General features: G+C 32.6%; 1 protein-coding gene across 4 annotated transcripts in view; it reads right to left on the bottom strand.

Moving 5' to 3' along the window:
* The window catches only part of LOC123653619 (RNA-binding protein Musashi homolog Rbp6), a 540,105-nt gene that overhangs the window by 135,749 nt on the left and 378,015 nt on the right, over positions 1-26,341 (bottom strand). For all 4 annotated transcript variants that reach the window (XM_045589614.1, XM_045589616.1, XM_045589613.1 and 1 more), the window contains one exon: positions 19,660-19,752. In XM_045589614.1, coding sequence (XP_045445570.1) covers positions 19,660-19,752 — 93 coding nt within the window. The remainder of the gene's footprint in view (positions 1-19,659; positions 19,753-26,341) is intronic.

The raw sequence follows: 26,341 nt of genomic DNA, 5'->3' as shown, positions 1-26,341 counted from the left end.
CTTAAACGAAAACTTAGCATTATAAGGATTTAATTGTCGACGCCTATTAAATACGGTATCATTAAAGCTAGAAATTAAAATATGAATATTAAGCTGCCATTGTTTGAATAACTTCGCATTAAAAAAGACGATTCATTTAGCAGTAACCATTATGAAATCGTTAAAATTTTTCCCTCGTGTATGGTTAAACATGATTATATAATTAATGTTTATTCACACGCACACAAAATCAGCTAAATAAAGCCTACACTTTGATATAATAATAAATTAAATAAACGTCATAAATACCGCGCCAAAATTAAATTAACGGATTATTTGCGTACGCAAATGTAAAGTAAGTGATTAAGCGTTTCAAACACGTGTTCGCTCCCAAAAGACTAATATGTTATGTAGCATAATTACTTTAGACAAAGCGGTGCGCCGTTTTAGGGAAGATGAAGAAGAATCGCAGGTGTAAATGGCCGTCTATTGCGCCTTCCATCACCGGCCAATGTGGTTTAGTGCGAAAATCACACATAGTACAAGCAAAATTAGGTCTGTTTTAGCGAACACTATATTTTAAGTTCCGGACGATTATCGCATAGCGTTTGTGGTATAGCTATGTCCCAGACACGAAGCATTTAGAGCCAATTCCCAACAGGCTTGTTGTATGAACAATTAAGTATACCGACTTAACCCGAACGGGAAGAAACGTAATGAATATTTAGTGTTGGTAAATGCTTTGCTTAATCCATACATCGTTGCCGAATCTCCATCTATTGTTTACGGTCTATGCACTCACTTGTTGAGTAACTAAAAGGGACTATCTCTTAGAGAAATAGGTGTTAATCATTTTTATCTTTCATGAACTAACAAATCGTTCAAAGAGATATCCTCGCCTAACCGCAACCATTATAGTCCAACAAGGGATCTTGTAACTTACCTGAAATAATAAATAAAACGTAAAAAGAACATGCTCTATCGGGTGTAACGATATATTTTCTAAGTCTGAACAAAGCCCATTCGCCGTAATGAGCGTTGCGTGCGCCGCGTCAAACATGTAAGCAAACAATTTTGGCACGCCTGAGTAAATACGACTGCGAAATATCTTCGCCCGGGCGCCGTTAGTGCGGTATGTACAGTTAGATGTTACTTGAATTTGTTGAGTATCATCTTTTCAACAAAGCTTTTGTTGGTAATGAAATACAAATAGCATCCTTCAGTCAACTACGATGCAGTGGGTTTTGTAAGGAAAATCCGCGAGTATTTACATAGGAAAGTCAAGAAAGCTCAAGGGGTTGCAAAGAGAAATAAGTGTTATTTCTATATATTCTTAAAGATACTGTATTAACTTCAGATCAAAGTGCTACAATGAGCATAAATTTGGGACGGGGAATAAATTAATTTAAATTAACTGAGATAAAAGGGTCTAAGGAATTGCCAGGTTACGATGGGAACCTCGCGTTTCTATCTGTAAAGTATCAGGTACATAGTGTATCAGCACAATATTGTGATGTTGTAAGATAAATTTTATATTATTATTATTTTACTAAATGTCATTCCACCCGTTTAATATGTAAAGGATACATTCAATAAACAACCGCCCTGATGTAGCGGTGCCAGTAGTCACCTGAAACATCTATGGGTTGCGGGTTTGATTCCCGCTCGGGATGCATATTTGTATTTGTACAAATATTTCTTTCCAGTTTGGAGGTCTGTCCTTGTAGTTCTAGCCACCGTGCCTCGGAGAGTTCCAGTTGTTATCATAAATACCTGATAGCGATCGTTACTTGTTGTAAGGAACATATCCGCCAACCTATAGTGGAGCAGTGTAGTAGATTAAGCTCCAACCTTTCTCCTGCATGAAGAAAGAGACTTATGCCCGGCAGTGGGATGTTACCGGCAGGATGTGTTACATACAATAAAACAAATACATTAATTTTTACATTTATTATTTTAAAAAAATAATAAATATTTAATTCGGTCTGTAATAAATCTAAATAACTATTACGGATAATCATAAAAATAGAAATCGAGAAACTAAATCAGAGTATTCGTATCTACAAACTCTTTTTATATTCCGTTTTCCTCATTTCCCCTTTTCATAACGTAGTTTGTCAAACGTATTATGGAAACAGAACAAACATCACTTATAACGAGGCGAAATTAACAAATCTGCAAGTTGGATAGCATAAACAGAAACAGTCGTGGAACTTGCTGCATTAAGCAACAATACGTAGAATGCAGGGTTGCGCATATATTAGCGTCTTGTCCTTTGGCGAGATATCTAGGAAGTTTGCCGTGGCCGACTACGATTTACACGGCTTCCGAAATAGTGAGGCTCGCCAAACCGTGGCAACGAGTTAAGATGGCAAATGTTATTTACTTTTGCACGAATAGTTTTACATTGCTATGTGTAAAATATTCACGTTATTGTCCATCGCTGTCGGGTCGATCTAAATCATTGGAATTTACGTTCTAGAATGGTGTACAATAGATATTGTTGTTTTTGGATAATATTTCATTATAATATTCTGCATCGTTTATCCGGAATTTAGTGTATGTTCAACTTCAACGATAAATAGAAAATCAAGTGTTAGAACAAACAAAATTAATGACTCCACTATATACACTTATAACGAAGCTAAATGAAAATGTAGGTTTAATTTTCTTAAATAAGCAATATTTTTTCCTTGTTTCACGTATGTGAATATAAAAAGTTTCTCAGAAAGTAATAAAATTTATGTTAATATGTTAAAAGAACAAAAATATATGTATATCTATGAAGTAAATGTAGATTATATTATGAGGGTAGTTTAAAAAACTATTCTCATTATCTTAACAACGCCAAAGCACTAGCTAATCACTGTTCAGTTGCCAAATTACACAATTCACTTTTAAATGTGGGTTACTTTAATCTCGTCCAATTTACGGGAATAATCTTTATATATAAAAAAAAAAACAGTACTAATTTAATGCTTACATTTTTTATATTTAAAAATTAATGTTACACTAAACACAAACCTCAGAATATAACTCTTTATATTTCTTATTTAAGCTGAAGAAGAATAGCCCTCGTATTTTAAGGAAATAATTCCTAAGATAAGCCTACAGAGTCTCGAGAAATACGTATGCGCAAATATAAGGGTTGCAGTCATCGGCAGGATACGTTTATCGTTTGTCGTAAACCTGTAGGATAAGTAGCGTTACATGAGCTTGGAACGAGCTGAGGTATAAAACGAACACCACGGAAAATCATTGTTCAAACAACGTAGTGCTTCAAGAAGTCTTTATCCTTTTCTGCTGATATAATTCAATTTCGCTTTTATACGCTATAACACTATGAAATCTTAATGTAAATTTATAATTCTATATCCTAGTGAGTTTCTTGTTTGGTGAATATTTAAATACATCAACGTAAGTATTCTACGAAAACCGAATGTAAGAAATATGTTAAAACTTTTAGTGTATTTGGTCAGTTGGGACTCGTTACATCTGACCTTTGAGAGATCAATATAACTTATCATATGACCTTTAATAAATTAATCCAATATGTCGTCTAAACATTGTACAATAATTTAAGACTTGTTTTTTATATTATAGTGTCCGATACCCTTGTAATTTAGTCAACAAAAAGAGAAATTAAATATAAAACTTCGTCGTGGCGTGTTAGTGCTAGTGACTAAGATAAATGAAGCTATTAGTAACGAGAGGTACTTTCGGCGTCAACGGGCCCGGGGGTTTTGGCGAGCTGATTTTGTGGACAATTTCATTAGAAAACGTTATATGTAAGTGTGTCGACTGAAAGGGTGAGGGTTGGGGGACGAGGGGTAGCTATGGGGCAGAATTACAACCGTCGCGATAAATTTCGTCGCCTCGCGACATTAGGCTCGCGGCAAAATAGGGGCGATAGACGCGGTGCCGATGGAAAATGTGTTTATCCTTAGACAAAATTAAAACAAGAAGTGGTCACGGTACATTATAAGTACGTAAGAAATAAGAAAGATGAATACGTTTTCTAGCCGTTACTTTATTACTTTGTCTAATATTATCGTTACATTAGCTATTAGTATATCATTCAAAATATTTTAAGACTAAATTGTAGTTGTTTTGTTTACATTTAATGTGATAAAAGTAAAAAAAACTACTGCCTATTTAATAATAAAATATTAAGACATCAAAAAATCGTAAGAAATAAGAAAGATGAATACGTTTTCTAGCCGTTACTTTATTTCTTTGTCTAATATTATCGTTACATTAGCTATTAGTATATCATTCAAAATATTTTAAGACTAAATTGTAGTTGTTTTGTTTACATTTAATGTGATAAAAGTAAAAAAAACTACTGCCTATTTAATAATAAAATATTAAGACATCAAAAAATCGTAAGAAATAAGAAAGATGAATACGTTTTCTAGCCGTTACTTTATTTCTTTGTCTAATATTATCGTTACATTAGCTATTAGTATATCATTCAAAATATTTTAAGACTAAATTGTAGTTGTTTTGTTTACATTTAATGTGATAAAAGTAAAAAAAACTACTGCCTATTTAATAATAAAATATTAAGACATCAAAAAATCGTAAGAAACAAGAAAGATGAATACGTTTTCTAGCCGTTACTTTATTGCTTTGTCTAATATTATCGTTACATTAGCTATTAGTATATCATTCAAAATATTTTAAGACTAAATTGTAGTTGTTTTGTTTACGTTTAATGTGATAAAAGTAAAAAAAAAAACTACTGCCTATTTAATAATAAAATATTAAGACATCAAAAAATCTTTAAAAAGAGGTTTTTATAAAGTAAAAACTTTTCTTTAGAGGGAATCATGTTTACGTTTGGTCTTGTTTCGACGAGTGACATTCATTTTTGTAATAATATAACCAACCTAAAAAGCTAAAAGGCCTCTCCTTTCTGGCCTTATGGAACTGGAAGGTAAAATTTGCTTATTTTGCGGCGAGAGGTAAAATGGCCTCTCATTTTTTGCCACTCACCGCACCCTACGCGAAGACGGCGCCAGTTTAACTGTAGAGGTGTTGACATCTATTATAATTCATATAACTATAATTATATACAAAATTTTCCTTTAATTTGCGAGTTATTTACGATTCGAATACGCCTATGCAATTTTGTGACTTATACCTCAATTTATCTTAGGCGAGCGACACATTGTTGTTAATTCTCGTAAAATGTATTTACGAGATTGTTGTATTAATTTTACTACGGCTTAATAAACGGTAGGTAAAGAGAATTAGGTAACTGATTTATATTGTTTTCTTCCAACGCATAACGAAGATATACGTCGTATCAACAGCTGCCTGAGATTTACTTAACGTCTAAACACGACGGCGTTATCTCATACCCTAAGCGACGAAATATTGCGTTTGCATCGCTTCTTTCTTAATATTTTCAAATAGCAAATTTCAAAATCTTGGGAACATAACTCTTAAAGAAAACTTATAAAAAGTCTACATTTTTAAAACTAAAGCAAAGTAGAAGAAAACTCTTTTTAGTATTGTACTTTTACTTCATGTGTACGTTTACATAATGTCAAAGAAAAATTAGAAGACGAAGATTTGAATTTTCACATTCTTTCTATTGTAGTTACATTTGACCATTTTTTAAATATTACATATCAAAAAATAATAACATTTCCTCTTATTCTCATTTCATATATGTATATTTCACTAAAACAATACTATTAAAACACAACATTATAAACATTACAAAATAAAATGACGTAAACAAATACAAAACACAGTATTTAATAATTGATTATTTATTATTAATAGCAATGCTAAAATAATAAAATTAAAATAATTGTTTTTATAATATTTAAATATTAAATTAAACTAACATATAAGAAATAATGCATATACTTAAAAGTTTTTGCTAAGTAAACAGAAACCTCGTAATTATAACAACAGTTATCACCGAATGTTACGGAATGTCTCGACGTGGCTTATAACAAGGGCGCTCATCGTTTTCCAAGATCGTTTGAGGAAACATCTTAAAACGAACTGGAAGTAAATAAACATTAAACACAACCGCTTGCGAGTGTTTTCATTAAGAGCGTTGCATGTTTGTACCGACAGCGATTACTTCGGGGGAAAAAACTAATTATGGTTGACAGAGGGCGAGAGTAAAAAACTGAGTCTGTCTGGCGAGTATTTAGAGATTTGAGCAATTAACATTGCGGCGTTGCATTGAGTCGCTCATTGAAAACATCCATTACACCGTCTTCGGTATTTCAGCTCATAAAGAATGATTATAAAATAAAACTAACAATATGTTACTGTTATAAAGCAATAAAAAAACCAGTAATGAAGGTATGTGAAAGAATAGTTTTAATGTCGATGTTTTGATTATTAAATAAGTGTTCGTGAAGAAAATTAAAATGATCACAGCTTTTGGTTTCATATATGCGAATTACGATTCGATTCATATAAAACCTGTTAAATATTAGTATTATTAGTAGTGGTAGTAGTCTGTAGTAGAGAGGTACTAATTATCTTACCTTGTCAAAAGTTTATGAGAGGATGGTAAATTTAAGAAATAATATAATATAATAGTCTCTTGTTAAATATTGTGGGTTATTTTATCTATCTGGTTAAATCTAACGCTGGGAAACTTATTGGTGTCAAAATAGCCTACACTTGCACTTTCTGTATTCAATCAGTTACAGCTAGAACCAATCGCAAGGTTTTGAGTGGACGTACTATTGTAATGTCGATGCAATATATAATATATTAATTAGTCTTTAGGCAAATAGATTATACTTATATGTATCTTTTACACAATTATATTCAAAAGTTATAAAAAAAAGATAATGAAATATATTTGCATGTGAGAGGTGAATTAAAAGAGAAAGTCATCAATGAAAACATAACGTCGGATACAAAGTTACGTCCCGTACAGGTCACGATGTGTTATAACGTTTTTATCCTACTTTAGTCTTTGTATTCAAGTACAAAAGAGCTATAATCGAATGTATGTAAGCCTTCTGTACTGTTGTATTCCGCTTTGTTACTCTGCTTTTATTAGAGCGCCTTTGATAGCTTCAGTGTCGTAGTTTTATGACAACACTGGGACGAGTAAGTAAGGATAACTAATTTTTTACGTCTATTAAATCATTTCCAGTGCTCTTATAAAATTAAAATTTGTTAAATGTAATTACTACAATCGTCCGTAATGCCACTGTCGAGAGTTTAACAGCAAAGATTAATTTAATTCAATTAAAATTTGCATTTACATGGGGAAATTTTTGCATAAAGGTAATAATTTTGCTGGAGAATTATGTGTCGGAAAATGTCAGTTTGAGCTAAAAGAGAACTAAAAACAAGCCATGTTTATCTTATTAGTAGGTTTTAAGTGACTCACATTCATTTGATTTTCGTATGATAATTTTACTTGCAAAAAAGTAGGTAATCGATTTTTATTTACTTAATTAATTAGCTATACATTTGTTGTAAGTTATTGTAACTTTGAATTTATTTGTAAATAATAGGCATAAATAGTAGTTAAACATGTACATACATATTAATGGTGGGTTTTATTCAGTTCCTCAAATCTTTGAACCAAATACGCGAAATAATAATATAGCGTCTAACTTTGAACTCTCTAATTTTGTTAGTTGGATATGACCTTTGTCATTCTTTAAAATGTAACGATATTGTGTTATCGAGCGTAGATTTAGGTATACCTCTGGAAAATGGATATGCTAAAGATGACGTTTTTTATTTATCAAGCAGTACTGGAGTACCTCGTGGTTTTACCCACATAACGGGATTCTCTGTATTCTTTTAAATTTTTAGACTTACCGAAACTTCTAGTAATGTAATCGATAATTAATTGTCTATTACGTATTGTCTATTTTCAACAAAGGATTTAAGAAGCAAATCAATCATTTTTTTTTACGGCGACTCATCTTCACAAAATGACGTTAAGACTAAATGTTATTAATTACTATTTCTTGACATAAATAAATCCTTAAAATTTTTCTTTTATATCATGTAAATATATCGACATAAATAATATAAATGTAATATAAATATCTACACAATACACACACGGTCGTCTGTTCCTAAAGTAAGCAACTTAATTGTGTTGCAGCTTGCTTGCAACTTGCTTGTGTTATAGTTAACAGCCGACTGGTATAGCTACATATTTTTTTTTTCGATAAACATACTTATAAATAATACATATATAAATATATAAATAAAATATATATATATATATATATATTTCACCCAGACTCGGGGTGGGAATCGAACCCACGACCCCCGGAGCAGAAAGCTGGGTCAGTACAAACAGCGCCAACGGGCTAGTCATAAAGATAAATGTATAAATAACAACTTACAATAAATATAATTTGTTATTTATATATTTTAAGCGAAACGTATTAATTAATAAATGTTATATGTATATATACTTTTATACGTATAATGTTATATATACTTTTTAAGCCTTTATTGTTTAAAATAATGTAATAAATGGAGTCAAAAATTGGAGAAATAAGTCTTATTGTTGAAATTGTAAAAATGGTGAGGAAATTAAAACACCCTATCCATTTTTATTGCCTTGGATCACAGTAAACCATGTTTTATTACTGAAACGCTGATGAAAGTAGACCTTTTATTTATTTTAAAGAAGAAATTTAAAAGCATTTAAGGCCCTTAAACACATAAAAAACTTTAATGTTCGACAGTTAATTGACAATATATAAGAGCTCACGAAATTCGTTCCGTAAAAAATAAAAAATAAAATATATAATTTGTATTCAATGTAATTTTCTATTACAAAGTTTAAATGTTTACGAGTTCTGAAAATAAGTACTTAGATGTCTCTTGTTTTTCAAGTGTTACATATAATATTATAGATGTAATATAAACTCTGTGTGTCTGTTAGTCTGCCTATCTGTCAGTCACGCCTTTACAACCAAGATAGTCAACCATGTAATATAATATTCAATGGTTTGAGAACGGATTTCATAAGGGAATTCCATGACAGACAAAATCACGGGAAAATTCTAGCCAGCCTGCACAAACATATTTCTGTATGAAGTAATAATAAATAAATTTATTTTTATTTGTGATTTTCAACTTCCAAAAACGTTCCGTAAACGTGTCACAATAAGTTCTTTGCATAAAATAATTTTGCTGAATGTATAATTAATGGACTACCGGATATTTTAGGTAAATATACTAACACCTTTTATGAATTAATTTAAATCCACATTTAACGAAAATTATTTCTTCAGAATTAAGTAGAGACAAATAAAACGATTATATTTGTATAACTGACAGTTTTAAAATGCAACGTAACGAAATATGATTTTTCATTGGCATATATGAATACAGTTTTTTGTAAAAAATTCTTCTTAATAATGAAAATAAGAGTATTTAAAACGATGGTATTTAAAACTATTAATAGGGTTTTCAAAAATCTGACTTCAAAAAAATTATCTTCGACAAAATACTATTGTTTGTATTCACATACGAGTACATATCTATTATTATTAAACTAAGAATTATTTAAAATATTGACGCATAAATCCGAGTGTATGGTGTATAAAAATACTCACAACAATGTCCGAAAACGAAATATACAGTCTATTAATTATTAATATAATAGATATACTCGTATCGTTGTTCCAAACCAGCGAAATAATAGATGAGTGAAAAAAAAAAATATGACTATTGTTGCAAATCCCCAGGTACACAGAAATGTAATAAAAAATGCAAACGATTGGAATTGGATTCGAAAACCTATTACTACTTTTTAACACTTGTATGAATACGAGTGCACCTCCTATTCCGTACATTTCGTTATATTAAAATTCCTATAATATTTCGTATTCAATCTGTTATATACTTATACCGAACTTGATGTTACAGAATATAGGGTTCAGATGATATAAAACACATGTTGCGCACGGTATGAGATCCAGCATCCAATAATTCAAAAGTGAGCTCAGTTTCTGCTTGATGGGATAGTTTATTGAGCTTATTTATCGGTATTTTTTGATTTACGTTCTTTTGTTTTATAACGATATTCGGTAATGCGAGTATGATGATTCAGTTTTTAATACAACAAACGAATATGAAAAGCCTACAATTTAAGTGTGATTTATATGATATATTTTTAAGGTCTAAATGATACAGGTGCTTTCAGGCAGGTAATTATTATTAATATAATATTATATTTAATTAAAGTACTGTGTGGCTACGGTACTAAAGAATTTAGCCACCCCCTCTCTTCCCGTGGGTGTCGTAAGAGGCGACTAAGGGATATCACAGTTTCACTACCACCTTGCAACTTAAAAAGCCGACCGGTGGCAGGATAACCATCCAACTGCTGGCTTTGAAATACACAGGCCGAAAACGGGCAGCAGCGTCTTCGGTGCGACAAAGCCAGTACTGCGGTCACCAACCCGCCTGCCCAGCGTGGTGACTATGGGCAAAACAGATAAGTTCACGTTATTTTTGGCGTAAACTTGTGGAGGCCTATGTCCAGCAGTGGACTGTATAGGCTGTAATGATAATATTAAACTTTTTTTAATATAAAAACTTTGCAAAATATACTACAAGGTTTCATTTTGTGGCTTTCCCAGTATTTACTAGAGTTTGGTAACTTCTGGATGGATGTAGACTGGTGGAGTCGTTCATAATTTAACTGTTAAAAAAAACGTAAAATTATATGTTTTTAAAAATATAGATTACGGCTTTTAATCGAATTTTTAATGCGTTATAAAATTACTATTAACGTTGCGTTATACAATTTTTATCTGAAAACGATTGCGGGTTTTAATATTCGCTGTCCTATCGCTTTATAATATCCACTTTTATTGGCTCGTGATAAGCTATTTTATTTGAAAATGTGCTATTATTAAATACTGCAGAATTTACTTTAATGGATTAGTCGTTTCCCGATTGATGAGAATGTGTATCGTGAACATAAAAACGCTTAAAAGGAAATAATGTGTCCATAGAGAGAATGTAATGCGAGTTCTCCAAATATATGAACTTAAATCTGTCTAGAAATGGTTTCTTTTTCAGTTAATAGGTTACCTCTGTTACAGTCGCAACACTTCCATTTATAGCCAAATTTACCCGGGTCCACCCGAACACCCAAATAATCCACTGAGGCCCATTCTACGTTCTCGTTTGTTGAAACGCCAAATCGCAGAACATTATTCTAATTTGCTTTCACGATAGCTTTCAAAGAAGCTATTTATTTGCTCCGTAAGCCGAATCCGCGGCTCGACTTGGGGCTACGCAGCTTAAATTATGGATCAAGTTGTATCTCAAATAATATTTCCGCTGTTCCACATTTAGCTTCGAATAAATTTTTAACATAGCCCTTTTAATGAAAATGTAACGAATTTTTTATCAGCGTTTAACTTTTTATTACTTTAAGGTAGAATTAAATTAAATTACCTATTTTCAGCAACGTCGTTAAGAAGAGTAAATTTTCCTTTGAATTATATCAATGTAGTTCAGTATTTACGTAATACGAAGAATTGCCGTAAAGTGAAAAAAAAAAATTTTTTATATAAAGACACGCGCCCGATGCTAATAAAGTTGGGTAATATCGAAAAGGTATTTTATATGAATGGTTTTTCAGGGAGCCCAGAGAAAAAGGACATAAAACGAAAAGAAACGAAAGTGGAAATATGGCCAAGTCATATTTTATTTACTGCATACAATCGAACCTTTATCACAGTTTGTATCGAGTTAGTGTGTGCCGTTTAGAGTGCGGTCGATTTGGCCCCAGTTTGTTTTCAATGTTTATGTTAACAGCCATGGAAAATACAATAATGATATATGTCGAAACTGAAATGCAATCGATTCTTATTTTGTGAATTGTGTTTTTATTAAAGTTCTTTTTATGTATATACATATTTTTTAAATGTATATACATACATTTCTGTATTTATTCCATGCTGTGACAACTTGTAAAAATAAGCAGCACTCATCAAAATATTGTAAAACACGTTTGTAAATCATTTATCAGCGTATGTTTATAAGTCATCTTAAATAAAATAAATAAAATAAAAATAAATAAAAGAAATTAAAGTAACTTTTAAATAACAAAATTTAATTTACTAAAACATAATTATGAAAGTACAGTATCGTTGCAGTGATTCTTATAATTGTATTTTGATATAACGTAGCAAGGAAACCCAACACTGGGTACATCTTATACTATGTCGGAGCTCTATCGGCAAGCCTCAATAATTGGTTTCTAAGGAAAGAATTTTTTGCAAAGAAATGTTCGACAATTTATCAGTCAGCGGTTCGCGACATGATCGTGCTTCATCATCGTTTTTTCGTCAAATAACAGCCTTTATCCGCCACGCTACGGAATTCTTATTACTCACCCACTTCAGATACATTTTGTTTATATTGTAGTGAACTTCCCTCAAAAGGAACTTTAATTCTCTTCGCCACTCTAAATAGCGGAAATCGAGCTGCTTTATTACTTCGAGCGCGCTTTCTTTTGTTTTCTTTTGCGGTATAAAACAGCACGTTACGACATTTTGTCGTGAAAAAGATTGCGGTTGATTCTTTAAAAAGATGAAATTCTATATGGTGCATGCAATAAAGAATGCTACTCTTATCAGTCTTAAAAAATATCCATTGAAATTTTCTTTAGAGATTTTTAATAAAGCATTTTGTTTATATTTTTAATTGCTTTCCACTTAGAATGATAAGAAATTTTAATTAACGTTAAAACAACGATAAACATGAGATAGTTGAATTTATTGGAAACGTCAAAAAAATAAAAAAAATTACAACTGTATATCGCTTGAGCTACGATGCGAAATAACACTCACCGATGGATATACGTGTGAAAATAGCTTTTTATCTGGGGAATTCGTGCAAAGATGCCAAACTCTTATATATAGAAAACGAATGAAGAAAACCGGGATATAAAGAAACCGAATGGAAAAAAGTATAGTCTCGGTAACACCGACTGTAGATCTTACTGATTGTGAGATACGTCGCACCGTACCTTGAATTATTTGACAGTTTGAATTGTCACTAGCGCTTGTTTCTGTTGTTATTTTTCCTACAAAATCTCACGGAACAATGCGTGGGTAATAAAATTAACCAGAAAATAGGAGAGAAGTAAAACATTTCAAAGCGTATATTCTTTGTAGTAAAATTTAAGTTAAGTTTAAACTACTTTTGTAGTAGTGCAATGCTGTTATAAAAACGACGGACGATAAATGCTTAGTATTTGACTTGCATTCCTTTAAGATTATTTTCGTCTTCGGGAAACGTCAGTGTCTCGTTTAATCAAGGTGGCCGCTTGCCCGAACACCTAATTATGTTTACTGTGTCCATTCTCGTCCCCTTTTCCCTTTTCTTCATTCTACTATAGCGCAAATTCATTTGAACTCGCAATAAACTTAAGGAATCTGTTAATCTTTTCTGTACATTTCATTCGATTTTTTATTTTAAAAATATATGCCCGAACGCAGATCTGTGTAATTATTTTTGTAAAAACTTAGCTTATTTTTTTTCTGTTTAAATATCTGTACAAATTAACTCAATAATCATTAAAACATATATTTTAGTTTATTGTAGTAAGAGTTAAATCTTACGAGGCAAAGTTAGGTATACTCGTAGGGGCAACGCACGAATCAAAATCCATTAATTACAACTACGGTACCATACGAGACGTCAACTTTTCCCCCTTTTCTCCCCCTTCCTATGCCACCTCGCTTCCATCAGTATCCGGACACTGACGTTTTAGAATAATTTTTAACAAAACAGAGAACCGCATTACCATACCTAATTGTCATTTGAAATTTGAACAAAAAAAAAATAGAATAAAGTCTTCCCCCCAGTATCTTAAATTTACCATGAGGCAATCAAAATTTAGGAATATATTAACGAGCCGAACCACATGAAAAGTTGTGTTCTTAAATAGGGAAAGTTAACGCAAAAATATCTTATGTAAGATGAAATATTTAAATATTTCAATTAAACACAAGAAGAAAGTAGCGGTGGAAAATAATTGCCCTGCTTTTGAATCGATTTTAAACTTATGAGTCGAGGCGACATTGTTTTATTGTTAAAAGTCTTTAAAAGCATTTAAATATTTTATATTAAAACTAGTTCCACCGTATAAACTAGTTTTAGTGTCCTTTGATTGTTGCAAAAATATTGTAACATTATTTTAAAAAATATATAACATAAATATTCAATAAGTTTTAGTAATAATATTAAGTACGCATTAATTTTACTCGAGTTAAGCTTAGATAAATAATTTGTCGCTGTTTTTAAATGATCGGCTTATATCGTCTCATCGATTCCATTGTAACAAGATTACCTACTCGAGGTGAATACGTGTTCATAGAATATCAATTGACTTTGTTTTTATTGGAATATTGATCGCAAAATTTACGAAATAAGACTATATTTTTAATACAAATACAAGTTATGTACGAAGAAATTTCAAATAATTCGATTATTTCTATCACACAATTGTTTTATCTTACTACATTTTTAATTAACACTTAAAATCTTTCCTTACTTTATATATTGATTTTTTTTCGGATATTTATTATTATGATATATCTGAAAATTATTCATAGAATGTAATAAACCTTTTTTTATTTTACTTATTTACATCCATGATACAAAGAGTCGTTGCCTCAAGCGTCGAAAATTACGAGTGTAGTACTAGGCGGCTTAATACAAATCGCTCGCTCCGGGATACGTTTATCTGAAGTACCCCCCGTGTTATCGAGAAAACTATTACTATAACGATTTTCTTTTATTTCGAAAACAGCCCTTAAACACAAAGTAATAAGACGTACTCGTATATGTAAATCTGTTTCGAAATAAATTCGGCTCTCGGTTCTATATTAGTCAAATTATTCTCCTTAAAACATCGATGAAAGATTTATTTGAAGAAAATTATGTACATTCATTTTTATATTTATTATATACCGAAGGAAAATATTTTGTTACAAATGAGTACTCCGGAAAAAATATTTCTTTAAGTAAAATATAAAGAAGACTACAAATGAAATGGAAAAAGCAGTGCTGCTTCTTGAGTGGTAGGTTGGTACTTATGTGGCCCTGAAAACGCTTCGAGAGCGTAATTAGTTCGCCATTAGCCTAATATGTTGGCACTCCAGAGCTGCTAGTACCATTCAAGAACAAACAAAAAATGTAAGTCTTAATTTGAAAAATACAAGTTGTAAATTTATTATGAGCTCGATATTAGAGTTTCTAATATTGAAAGCGCATTTAGCTCGAAACTTTATTTGAGATTGCTATTAGCCAACGAATAACGTGATAAAATTACGAATTCAGAGATTTAAAGAAATATACTTACTTAAAATTGGTATTACTGGTAATACGTTATTATTAATATTCATTGAAAAAAAAGGTATCGAAAATATTTTTATAAAAGTTTCCTTTTTTATCATTGAGCATACAACATTGAAAGGAATTTATGTAAACTTGCAAAATAATGAGTCAATATTCCGCGAGGTTGGAAATAAAAAACAGACATGGAAATGTACAGCGAAATTTAGCAAAAATTACGAACCGCAGTCGAATGGTGGCCAGCGCTTTAGGAACTTTCGATCAGTCGTCAGCGCATAACCAAATTAGAGCAATTTAAGTCAGGAAATTGGAAACGCTATCGGGAGCCCGTTGCGCCGTGCAACGGGAACGGTTTCACTGGCATTTTAGACATCCAACGTTTCGGCGGCACTGGTTAATGTCGGAACAATGCACGAATCTGGACAGATAGATCCGAGCGGTTCCGAAGATAAACGACAATCGTGGATCGTTGTAACAACTGATTGATATACGGTCTCCGATGATACCGTATCTATAGTGTAGTTAAGCCAAATTCCGGACCCGCTTCAGTTACAGTACGAGTGCCACTGACAGTAAGCGATGTTTAGTTACTGATGCAAGCGCTTAAGAGTCGTTTTGCTATCGCTAGCGAAACGTTTGATAGACATTAATGACAGTACTTATCAGTTGGTTGTTTACTGAGAAATCATAGTTGAGTAAACATATTTAGTCTTATTATTAGTGTTATTAAAATTATACTAGGGCTATTAGCGAAATCAAACTGACTTTGTTAATGGTACAATTTAATTATGTTTAAAAGCTGTAGCGAATGTAATTTAGTTCACATAATTAAATATATAGACTGGTGGTTTCCTAATAAGCGATGACTTTGTGAGGCGTGAAATGATTTTGTTTAATGCCTTTAAATCGATAGAAAAAACAACAATCTGTTATATTTTACGAATTACACATGAAAACAACAATACACGTTTTCGTGATTTTATGTGAAGTGGATATTATCGGATGTAATATTCAACGTTTAAGCATTTCCAGCCTCATTTAATATTAAATGTCGATATTCGATTCGAAGTTGAGAACAAACACCAAGATAATAACAAGTAATCATGCAAGTTGCAGCGGAAGGCAGTACACGTCTTGCGTACTAGTTATCGACGGAACTGGGAAACGGTCAGAGTTTTGGCTCGCTCGATAGCTAAAACAATAGCGAATCAAGCATGCAACGGAACTTTGTCAAAGAAACCTACTTGTGCGTGTGGCGCTTTGCGAACGACGCTAACATTATATTGGTTGGGAAACTTTGTCGTTAGTCTCTTTTATTTATTTAAGGATATCTAGCCATAATCTGCGAAATTCGCATCCCTAAACACATTGAAAAAAACTATCAATTTTTTATCAGATTTTATTTAAAACATTGCGTCGTAAAAAAATATAAGGAATAAAATAAGGCAAATAAAGTGATTAATATATTTCCCTCGTTTACAAATGTAGAAATGATATTTACAAAAAGAAAAAAATATATACTTGAATATGTCTGTAGGAATTCTTTAGACATAAAATTATCCGCTTGAAATTATATATAAGATCGTCTTAGTTAAGCAGGATAGAGAGATAAAGAGGCATACATTTTCATGAGAGAACAAAACAGAAAAAAATAAAATTTTAGCGATTTGTGGCGACACTGAGGGCCAACTGTACATTTCGTCGGCGGAGACGAAGCTTACTCGAATGAATCTCGTAACCGAAAGGTCATAAACGATCATGGTGAATGTTTAAAATGTCACTTGCTCTCTACGTGTTTGAATGAATTTTAGAAAGCAACGATTCCGTAATCGGTGTAGGCTTTCGAGATTACACCGGTCGTTCGGCTAATTAATTTTTAAGTCAACGTCTCAATGCCGGCACCCAACATTCGACTTTCAAGTAGACTATAATTTACATGTTATTATTATTTTGTACGGTATCATTTGCTACGCAGTATTTAAACCAATTTGCATTTATATTTTGCTATAGATTGAATAACTATTTTTTACGGATTTTTATTTAATGTATAAATTATATCTAGGCTAATTTGTTTTAAGTTTAATCTTGATTAAAAGTATACTTTTATAAGAGCTATGAAAAAAGAACTAAATATTATAAAAGTTATTTATTTAGAAAAAATAATTTTCTCTGAACAGACGCTTAAGAAAATAATTTCTGCAAAATTATCCTTAAAATATTTTTATTTCAAATTTGTCAAAGCGTACTTAAATACACAAAATTTGTGATCTCGTTAAATCATTAGCAGTACACGTACGATGCGACGTACCGGCACTTCAAAGTTCGCAAATAGAACAAATTCAATGGTAGAATACTTAGGGACTGCCTCACGTATGGGTTTATTTATGCGACAGGGACCGTCGTGTAGTGACGAACAAAATTTGCGCCAACCGTTCGGGCTATAAATCCGGCGTTTCCTAAATCCTTGAAAGGGCACTGTTGAGCAGCTTTCATCAGAAAATTCTCCATTATCTGAAGGAAATCGTTACCGGGGTTCAACCTCACCCACCCTTCGGCTCCGACCCGACGGGCCTTCGTTTACGACGGCGTTGCGTGCATGCGTCCCCGCGGCCTTTGCTTCAGGTGGGCGTAGTCATTGTGTTCAGTATTTAAGTGGCTCATTTGATATTCCGAGACAGTTTGCATTTGGAAAGCTCGTACGTAGGGACCAGGTTACTATCGAGATATCGAAGTCACGCACACATTGCTGTCGGTGCCGGCTTACCTTTACACTAGTCGCAATAGCCAAGCTTGAATATGGACGCGCGTGACGCACCGGATTCGGACGTACGATTTGGTGCGACGTACGACATCGTGGGTCCACGCACACGGGCGTATCGCGGATTGCTCCGAGTTTGCGCATTGTTTATCCACAAATACACTAATGAAGGTAGTACCTACAAAAGCGACTAGATTGTTAATTAAACTTGCTCAAAATGTGACACCCTTACGAAATGATGTCGACTCGAGAGCACAGTGCACGGCTTGAATGTTATTGAATTAATTTGTACTCAGAATTCTCGGTGTACGCTCTAAGTAGATTCAATAATGGCCTTCATTTATTTATCTTAGTTGGGAATACATTTTAGGCTTTTATGTGATATTACGCGCTTTGATTATCCTATAAAGTATAGAATCTCGATACATTGTAGTAATTATGTTTGTTATAGTTTGGTTTGATAACTTTAAATAAAAATTATTTTGGGTTTGAAACAATATACCGGTTGATTATAAATATACTTATAGTGCCATAGTATTTCATAATATATAAACATTTTCAAATTATTTTTACTCGACAAAAAATAAATACTATTTCAAATAAAATTGGTCGCGTTTACACAACGTAACATAGTCCCAAAAAGTAATTCAAAAGACTCCATCATTACGCCGCCGACCAAAAGGAATAACCATTCCCTTAATCATTATTCTTAAAGACTCTTCATTAAATTCCTTTTATCTCTCCCGGGATATTTCCTCCGCTCGGCATCAATCACATTCACTCCGAAAAACTCGTTGGCTTTATTCTAAACTCTCATAATAGGTAATGAAGGTTTTGATCGTCGTGGGCGGCTGGCTTGGGCCGATTACTTTGAGAGCTGGCACAATGACTGCCGCCTGTAGCCAATGGTGAATTCCGAAAAGTTTCTTAGTCAGAATCCATGCTAGATACGGGGCTAATTACAGCAAAACTTTTATAGATAGACACCTGTTCTGAGACGCGGATGCCAGACAAAGAGTCGAGTTATCGCAGCCTTACAGGCGTCGATATTCCGTTAAACGAATTGATACCTTAAGGTATCCAAATAAAGATCTTTTTTGTTTATTCCTGTAAATAAATCCAGACGTTACATCGGCTATAACACGATTCTTATTCAATGTCGATCGATGAAGAAATAATAAAGAGAACGCTTTCTCTCATTTTAAATCTTTAAATGTAATTACTGATGGATTTGAGTGCGGTTTTTTTTTGTTTTAACATTTAATTTATTAAATGAGTTAAATCAATTACGAGTTTATATAGATTATGTACTAATATGTAGGCTAATTTTTAATTATCTATATTTGGTATAAATATTAAGTGTGCTTTTAGAAAATTTGAGACACAATAATTTAAATTGCCTGTTTTGTACAATCATCATTTAAAGCATCAATAAAATGTACTGCAAGCGCTTTTACGAAATCAATTGACTATCCAAGCGGATTCATAGGAAGTTAAACTATTTTTAGATGAATAATCCACTGAGAAAACAGGCTATAATAATAATAAAAAAATATATTAAAACTTACCGGTCCAAATTGTTCAAAGTAATTCTTTACATCCTCCAGCGTTGTGGGTGCTGATAGACCTCCTACGAAGATTTTCTTTGTTCTGGTCACCATCTGAAATAATATGAATATTTTAGAGAATTTCCCCATATATATACCGTACCCTTTCTCGAACATGTTTTATTGTAAACCCGCTTTATCTACATACTATCTTTTACTCGCGGCTTCGCTCGCATTGGTTTTTTTAAATAAAAAGTAGCCTATGTTTCTTCTAATACCTCCAAGAATATGTGTAAAAAGTTTCACGATGATCGGTTAAGTAGTTTTTGCATGAAAGCGTAACAAATAAACTTACATTCACATTTATAATATTAGTAGGGATAATAACATATAATATATTAGTATAGTTATAAACATATTTTACATCTGTACATTTGAAAAGGCTGAACAAAAATAAGTGCAGGTATAACGACTTAAAACATCTTAGACGGGAGCCCGTTGGCTTATGCCTTACAAAATATAGGTACAGCAGAGTAAAGCACTTATATAAAATAAGAAACATTTTTTTATCCTCTTCAAAATAAATTACATCTTGAACAAAAATTTTATGCTAAAAGTATTTTTTATTATAACAAATATAGCCAAAGCGAATAAAAAAAGTTTTAAATTAGGTTTAATAAGAATATTATGTTAGTTATTTTAATTTAAAACATACCAATGATATTAAATAAACCACGAGGTTTTAATAGCTCAAAATATGGCATACTCATCTTCTCTCAAGGCGTAATTTTGTATCTTTACATTCTCAATATCCTCCCTTAATAAATAGACTTCTGCCGCAAACATTTTTTTAAAAATCTGATTTATAAACCTTAAATAAGAGAAATGATGAAATATTTTTCTCTTTAAACAATATTTATAAGATTATGATAACGATAATCGAAGTCGTAAATATTAAAATAAGTCACGAAGCCGTTAATATTTAACACCGACTAAAGTAAGCAAATCGTTTCTAACATTATTTGCTTTAACTTTACATAAAACCTTTTTTTGTGATAAATTAAGCCCTAAGTTTCAATCATAGATATGAGTAGACGGTATTCATATAATAAGTAATTGTAACTGATATGAAATAATATAAGTAAATCCGTGCCTAAAAGATATTCGTTTTAATAATATTTTTTTTTTCTTTTTGTCTTTATGTAAGAAAATTACAAAGTAGTAACAAATAAACAATACTATAACAATGGTAATATATGCTGTGTGGCTAAGGTATCAAAGAATATAATAGCCAGTAAGAGGCGATTAAGGGAAAACACATTTTTATTACCACCTTGGAGCTTAAAAAGCCGACCGATGGTGGGATAACCATCCAACTGCTAGCTTTGAAATGCACAGGCCGAAGACGGGCAGCAGCGTCTTCGGTGCGACAAAACCAGCCCTGTGGTCACTAACCCTGCCCAGCGTGGTTCCTATGGGCATCACACATGAGTTCACGCCATTTTTGGCTCGAGCTTGTCCAGGCCTATGTCCAGCAGTGGACTGCGATAAGCTCAAGTGATGAAGTGATGAAATTAAGCCCTAAGTTTCAATCATAGATATAATTAGGTGGTATTCATATATATAATATAATATAAATATGTTTTATTTATCTTCTTGTAAGTCTTAAGATATTCGCTTTAATTATAAATATTTTTTTTATTTTTGTGTCTTTACGTAAGAAAGTTTCAAATTAGTAACAAATAAACAACACTATGGCCGTGAACTTGTATTTCTTTTCTGTTTTCAAGCAATAGAAGAAAGACGCTTTCTTTGTTCGTCAATTTTAAGTCATTCTCTGAAATGATAAAAATACTTAACGACGGTTGTCATGTCAATGTCAGTGACAAATCATTATGTGTCATTAACCAACCCAAAATGGCAAAACGTGGCGGATTAGGCATCAAATCTTGTCCACAATTTTTCAACAAGAATAATTCAGACAGGAATCATACAAGAGGACATTGACAAGCTGTTTTATTAGAGTGATATTTATAAGTAAGCATACCTTCAACCATAGTTTTAACGAAATTTATTTTTCGGCTAATGAAAATAAAAAATAAATCCATTTAAAGCAACCCTAAAGGAAGATAACTTAAAGATAAAACGTATCTAAGTGTATTATTAACTAGCGTGCCCGCGACTTCGTCCGCGTGGAATTTAACAAAAAAAGTTATTATTCTGTTCGCAGACATATAAAATAAATAAATTTCAAAAATAAAAGTAGCCTGAGTTACTCCTTATTAGATCAGCTTTCTGCTAGTGAAAGTTATGTCAAAATTGGTTCAGCTGTTTCAGAGATCGGACGAAACAAACAGACAGATAGAAAGACAGACCGACAGACAAAAATTGTAAAAAATGTTATTTTGGTATATGTACTGTGTATACATCCATATGCATTTAGTAAAAAGCTCATCATATTCGTCATCACAGCAGCCTTTCGCAGTCCACTAATGGACATAGGCCTCTACAAGTTCACGCCAAAAAATGGCGTGAACTCATGTGTATGTGTAGTAAAAAGCTGTTATTTCAATATTACAAGCAGACACTCTAGTTATATTTATTTGTATAGATGTATAGATTATGGGTACTGTACATCAAAAGATGATAGGTATTAATTTCTTAATTGGTTAAAATCATTATTTTACTTCAGGTACATATTTGTAAGATTTTGTTTTTCTATAAAATGAAGAAGTCACAACTGGTCTGCTGAAATCTATTGATATTAACAGCAAACCGTCAGAATTACGAGATAAAAGAATTTTCGTTATGCGATTTAGCCTCATTCGATTCGTATAAGGAAAGTGATGATATCAAACGAAACCTCATTCAATGAAACATACGTAGTAACGTGATGTAGTGAGCAAGTAGATTTTATTGTCAATATATTTAGTCGAAAATAGCTTCTATGTATTCGTAATAGGGTCTAAATTTGAAAGATAATATTAATATATGTGTTTTCCGCTGAACGTGTCCAAGTGGCAGATCTTTCCCCACAAGCACGCCTTTTCCTGCAAATCTTGAGTGTGACAACATCCCCCAACCTCCCTCAGTCACGTTGGCCCTCCATTTCAAGGTGTTTTCTGTTCGCTTAATTATTCGCTATACATATAACATATATATCTTAAATTAACATGTTTATTTAAAACCAATTCAAGATAAGTTTTGCATACTTTAGTATAAATTAGTTTTTTCTAATTGATATGTGTTCCACAATTTTAAAATGAAAATGATTTTCAAAGAAGATGCGAATAAAACAGTAAATAAAAACTGAATAAGAGGCATTCATTAATTAGATTGTAAAGGGTAGCCTCTAGAGACCGAGTGTCAGGTTTGCCGTTGGCCACGTCAGCTGAAACTGTTAGCAATTACCTTAAATGTGGACAACGCAGTTCATTCCATTGGGACAATTATTATTCGCCGCATATCCAATTTTTGCTTCGCTCTAAATTGGAATCGGCTACTTTATTGCCTAGATTCGTTATTGCGGTGGGACTTAGTATAATCGCTTTAGAAATTTCAATTTTAAATTAAACTATGATTTTATTTTGCAATAATTTCATTATAATAAAAAGATCACCAAATTTGTGTATCAATTTTTATATTTTAAGTAGTGTAATAGACACACAACCAAAAAAATATTTTAAAGACGTAGATATTGTGCATAGTACTTATAACAAACGTTTAAACAACTAGCAGTTACAGAATAATATTCGAACGTGTTTTAGAAAACAGTGCGACCTACGCTCGGACAAATGACATAACCTCCCCCTCGTTAAATGGACTCGACTACTCGCAATCATTTTGTTGTGAAAAATATAACAATTTAATTTAGGCTAACTTTACCACGGGTAACTGAAAATACTGAATGGTCACAGCGATGAAAAGCTACACACATCAATTACGGAGTACAGCGGCCGCCTGTCCTTTTGCTAGTGTACAGGCGCGCAAGTTGCTCTAACTCAATTCATAACATGCCACTGACAGTGCAGCATTGAATTTTTTACATCTCACCCATATACCGTGTACAAATTTTCATCTCAAACAATACAACATATCAGACTGATCTCCCTATACCAGTTTTGAGGTGAAAATGTTTTATCTCTAACTTAAAGTTTTCGTTGCCGTATAAAGTAACAACTAAATAATTATACTATTTTAAGATTTCTTTACATAACTGAACTCATATAAAGTAAAACAAATATTAATATGATCTGTCTATTTTATAAAATCGAATATAATTTTTAGTAGTACAAAATAATATTATGTTAGGACGCGTTGGCGCAACGGTCACAGCATTGGTTCGTGCCTGTTGCACTGGCGGTTGTGGGTGCGATCCCCGCACATGACAAACATTTGTATTGGCCATACAGATGTTTGCCGTGGTGTAGGTGTTTGTGCAGTCCTTGTGGCTCTCCCCACCGTGCCTCGGAGAATACGTTAAGCCGTCGGTCCCGGTCATGTACATCTGATAGCGATCGATACTCATAGTAGGGAATATATCCGCCAACCCGCTCCAATAGCAACAGCATGGTGGGAAAAGCTCTGATACTTCTCCTGTATGGGGAAAGAGATATCACATGCTGAAGCGTGTTAAAAAAAAGAAGTGAAGATTGTATTAATGAGATATAATTTACTATTTTGGTTATCTATTACGAAGGCACGGCAAAGGCAATAATTGTAGTTTTAGATTTTAACTAAAAATTAGGTCAGGGAAAAAGTGTCTTCGTATTTTATATAGAAATTAAAGATAAGATTTTACAAAATTTATTTACATTAATTATAATATTTGTATCATTTTGTTCGATATCTAGCCGCCACCACGAAAGGTAGTGACAGAATTTCCTTGCTGTAGTAATTTTGGGACATCATTTTAAAAAAACCGCGACAAGTAGTTTAGACAGTCTTCTTCTGTTGATGTTAACTTTACTATATCTAAAAAATTCTGAAGAGACCGAAACCGATGGAATTCTGAGGATACCATATAACAGATGCATAAAGACTTCGTGTTTGGAGTATGTGTGTCTATGTGTGTATAAACTCTTTGTTTACAGATAAATGTATCTCAAACTGTTATTGCATTGTGTTTTTTTCGTATTGATATAATTCTTTTATCGTACAAAGTTTGCAGTCAACAATACCAATATAATTTTATATTATTCAAAATATTTGTAATAAAGTAAACATAAAAGCTTGTAAATGTTTACATTGCACATAAGCACGCTCTAACGAGTTCTCGAAGCCAACGGAACTTCAGTAATAGTTTAAGATATTTAAATTTATCTTATTGCCCTCGACGAGGCATAAATAATCTCTGCTCGCTTACGCGCAGTGAGCATTCCACTAAGATAGGAGGATGATACCCATCTCCTCGTATCGTACACCTTATCTGCTTCACAGCTCATTAGGTCTCGCACGCCGTCTGCCAGCGAATCTATGCCATTTGTAACAATACAGAGACCGCGCAGATGGTGACTCTGAGGCTTAGGATGCCAGTCTCGTTAGTTCAGTTGGAGACTTGGGACGCGACGTAAAATAAGTACCTACTCGGCTGCGGTTCTCGACATCAGACAGCAAACGACGCAAGACAGTAACCGTGTACGTTCTAAATGGCAGACATTAACGAAACGTTATTGCTTCTCCGCTTCACCAACACTTGCACAGTATTAATCTGTCTCGTTCTCATGCTCGACGTTTGTCGTGTCGCAGACTAGATAATTCAAGGAACATCTAAACTTGGCTCCTTTGGATGTCGTTATTTAAGTGTAAATCCAAAATAAATTATTCTACTTGTCAGTTAATAAATTCGATTATATCAAGCTCAGACCCAATAACAAAATTTTTCGAAAGATTAAATTGAAGTTATAATTTTTTGTAAGAAACGCTTAATTGAAATTTAATTACAATGAAATAAACAAAACTGTACTTCGTTTGCATTACTGTATTTTCATTCAATATTCAATAAAGCAAGCACAAACAAGTAAATACGAAGGAAAAAAAACGAATGCATGTAAATGAACAAACTTCTCAGTAATACTACGTGAGCCGAATAAACAACTGCTGATCGATGTTTTGATAAGGGTGTGCAAATTTTTTAAGTAATTTATTTTACGATGAGATATGGATATATTGGGTGTCTACCTACCTACTTACTTAATGTAATTAGAGTACATACTCAAGATTATTGGTTTTACTAATATTACAGAATTAGTGTAATTGTCAATTGACAGATGTAAAAATGGAACAACAAGGGCTAACATATATCGTAGATTAATTTATTTTAGCGAGAGAAAAAACGCGCAGATGCATACCAAGCTGTTCTACTTCAGAAATGCTTACACGAGCGCTCACGAAACAATAGACGCATTTAGCCACCTAAAAAGAGAAATAGCTTGCTGCACTTGTCATCGAAAGCCATTCGAAACACATCGGAGCGACTCCATATACACAAGGGTTGCATTCATATAGAATGGTACGTATACTACTTATTTCTTTTATGCAACCGCGCCTAGTGAGTGGATGAAAGCGAGATGCTACGATGGCTTGTCGCGTTCCCCCTTCTTACCGAATGCAAAAACTATACTAGTATGAAGCTTTCGCCATTGTCGTCTGACGTCACTGAGTCTTTGTCTTAAAATATGGTGAAATGTTGAAATTTTCTTAC

The sequence above is a fragment of the Melitaea cinxia genome, chromosome 5 (genome assembly GCF_905220565.1).
Source record: "Melitaea cinxia chromosome 5, ilMelCinx1.1, whole genome shotgun sequence".
Lineage (NCBI taxonomy): Eukaryota > Metazoa > Arthropoda > Insecta > Lepidoptera > Nymphalidae > Melitaea > Melitaea cinxia.
Note: the sequence above shows the minus strand (reverse complement) of the source record. Positions and strands in the feature narration are given on the sequence as shown.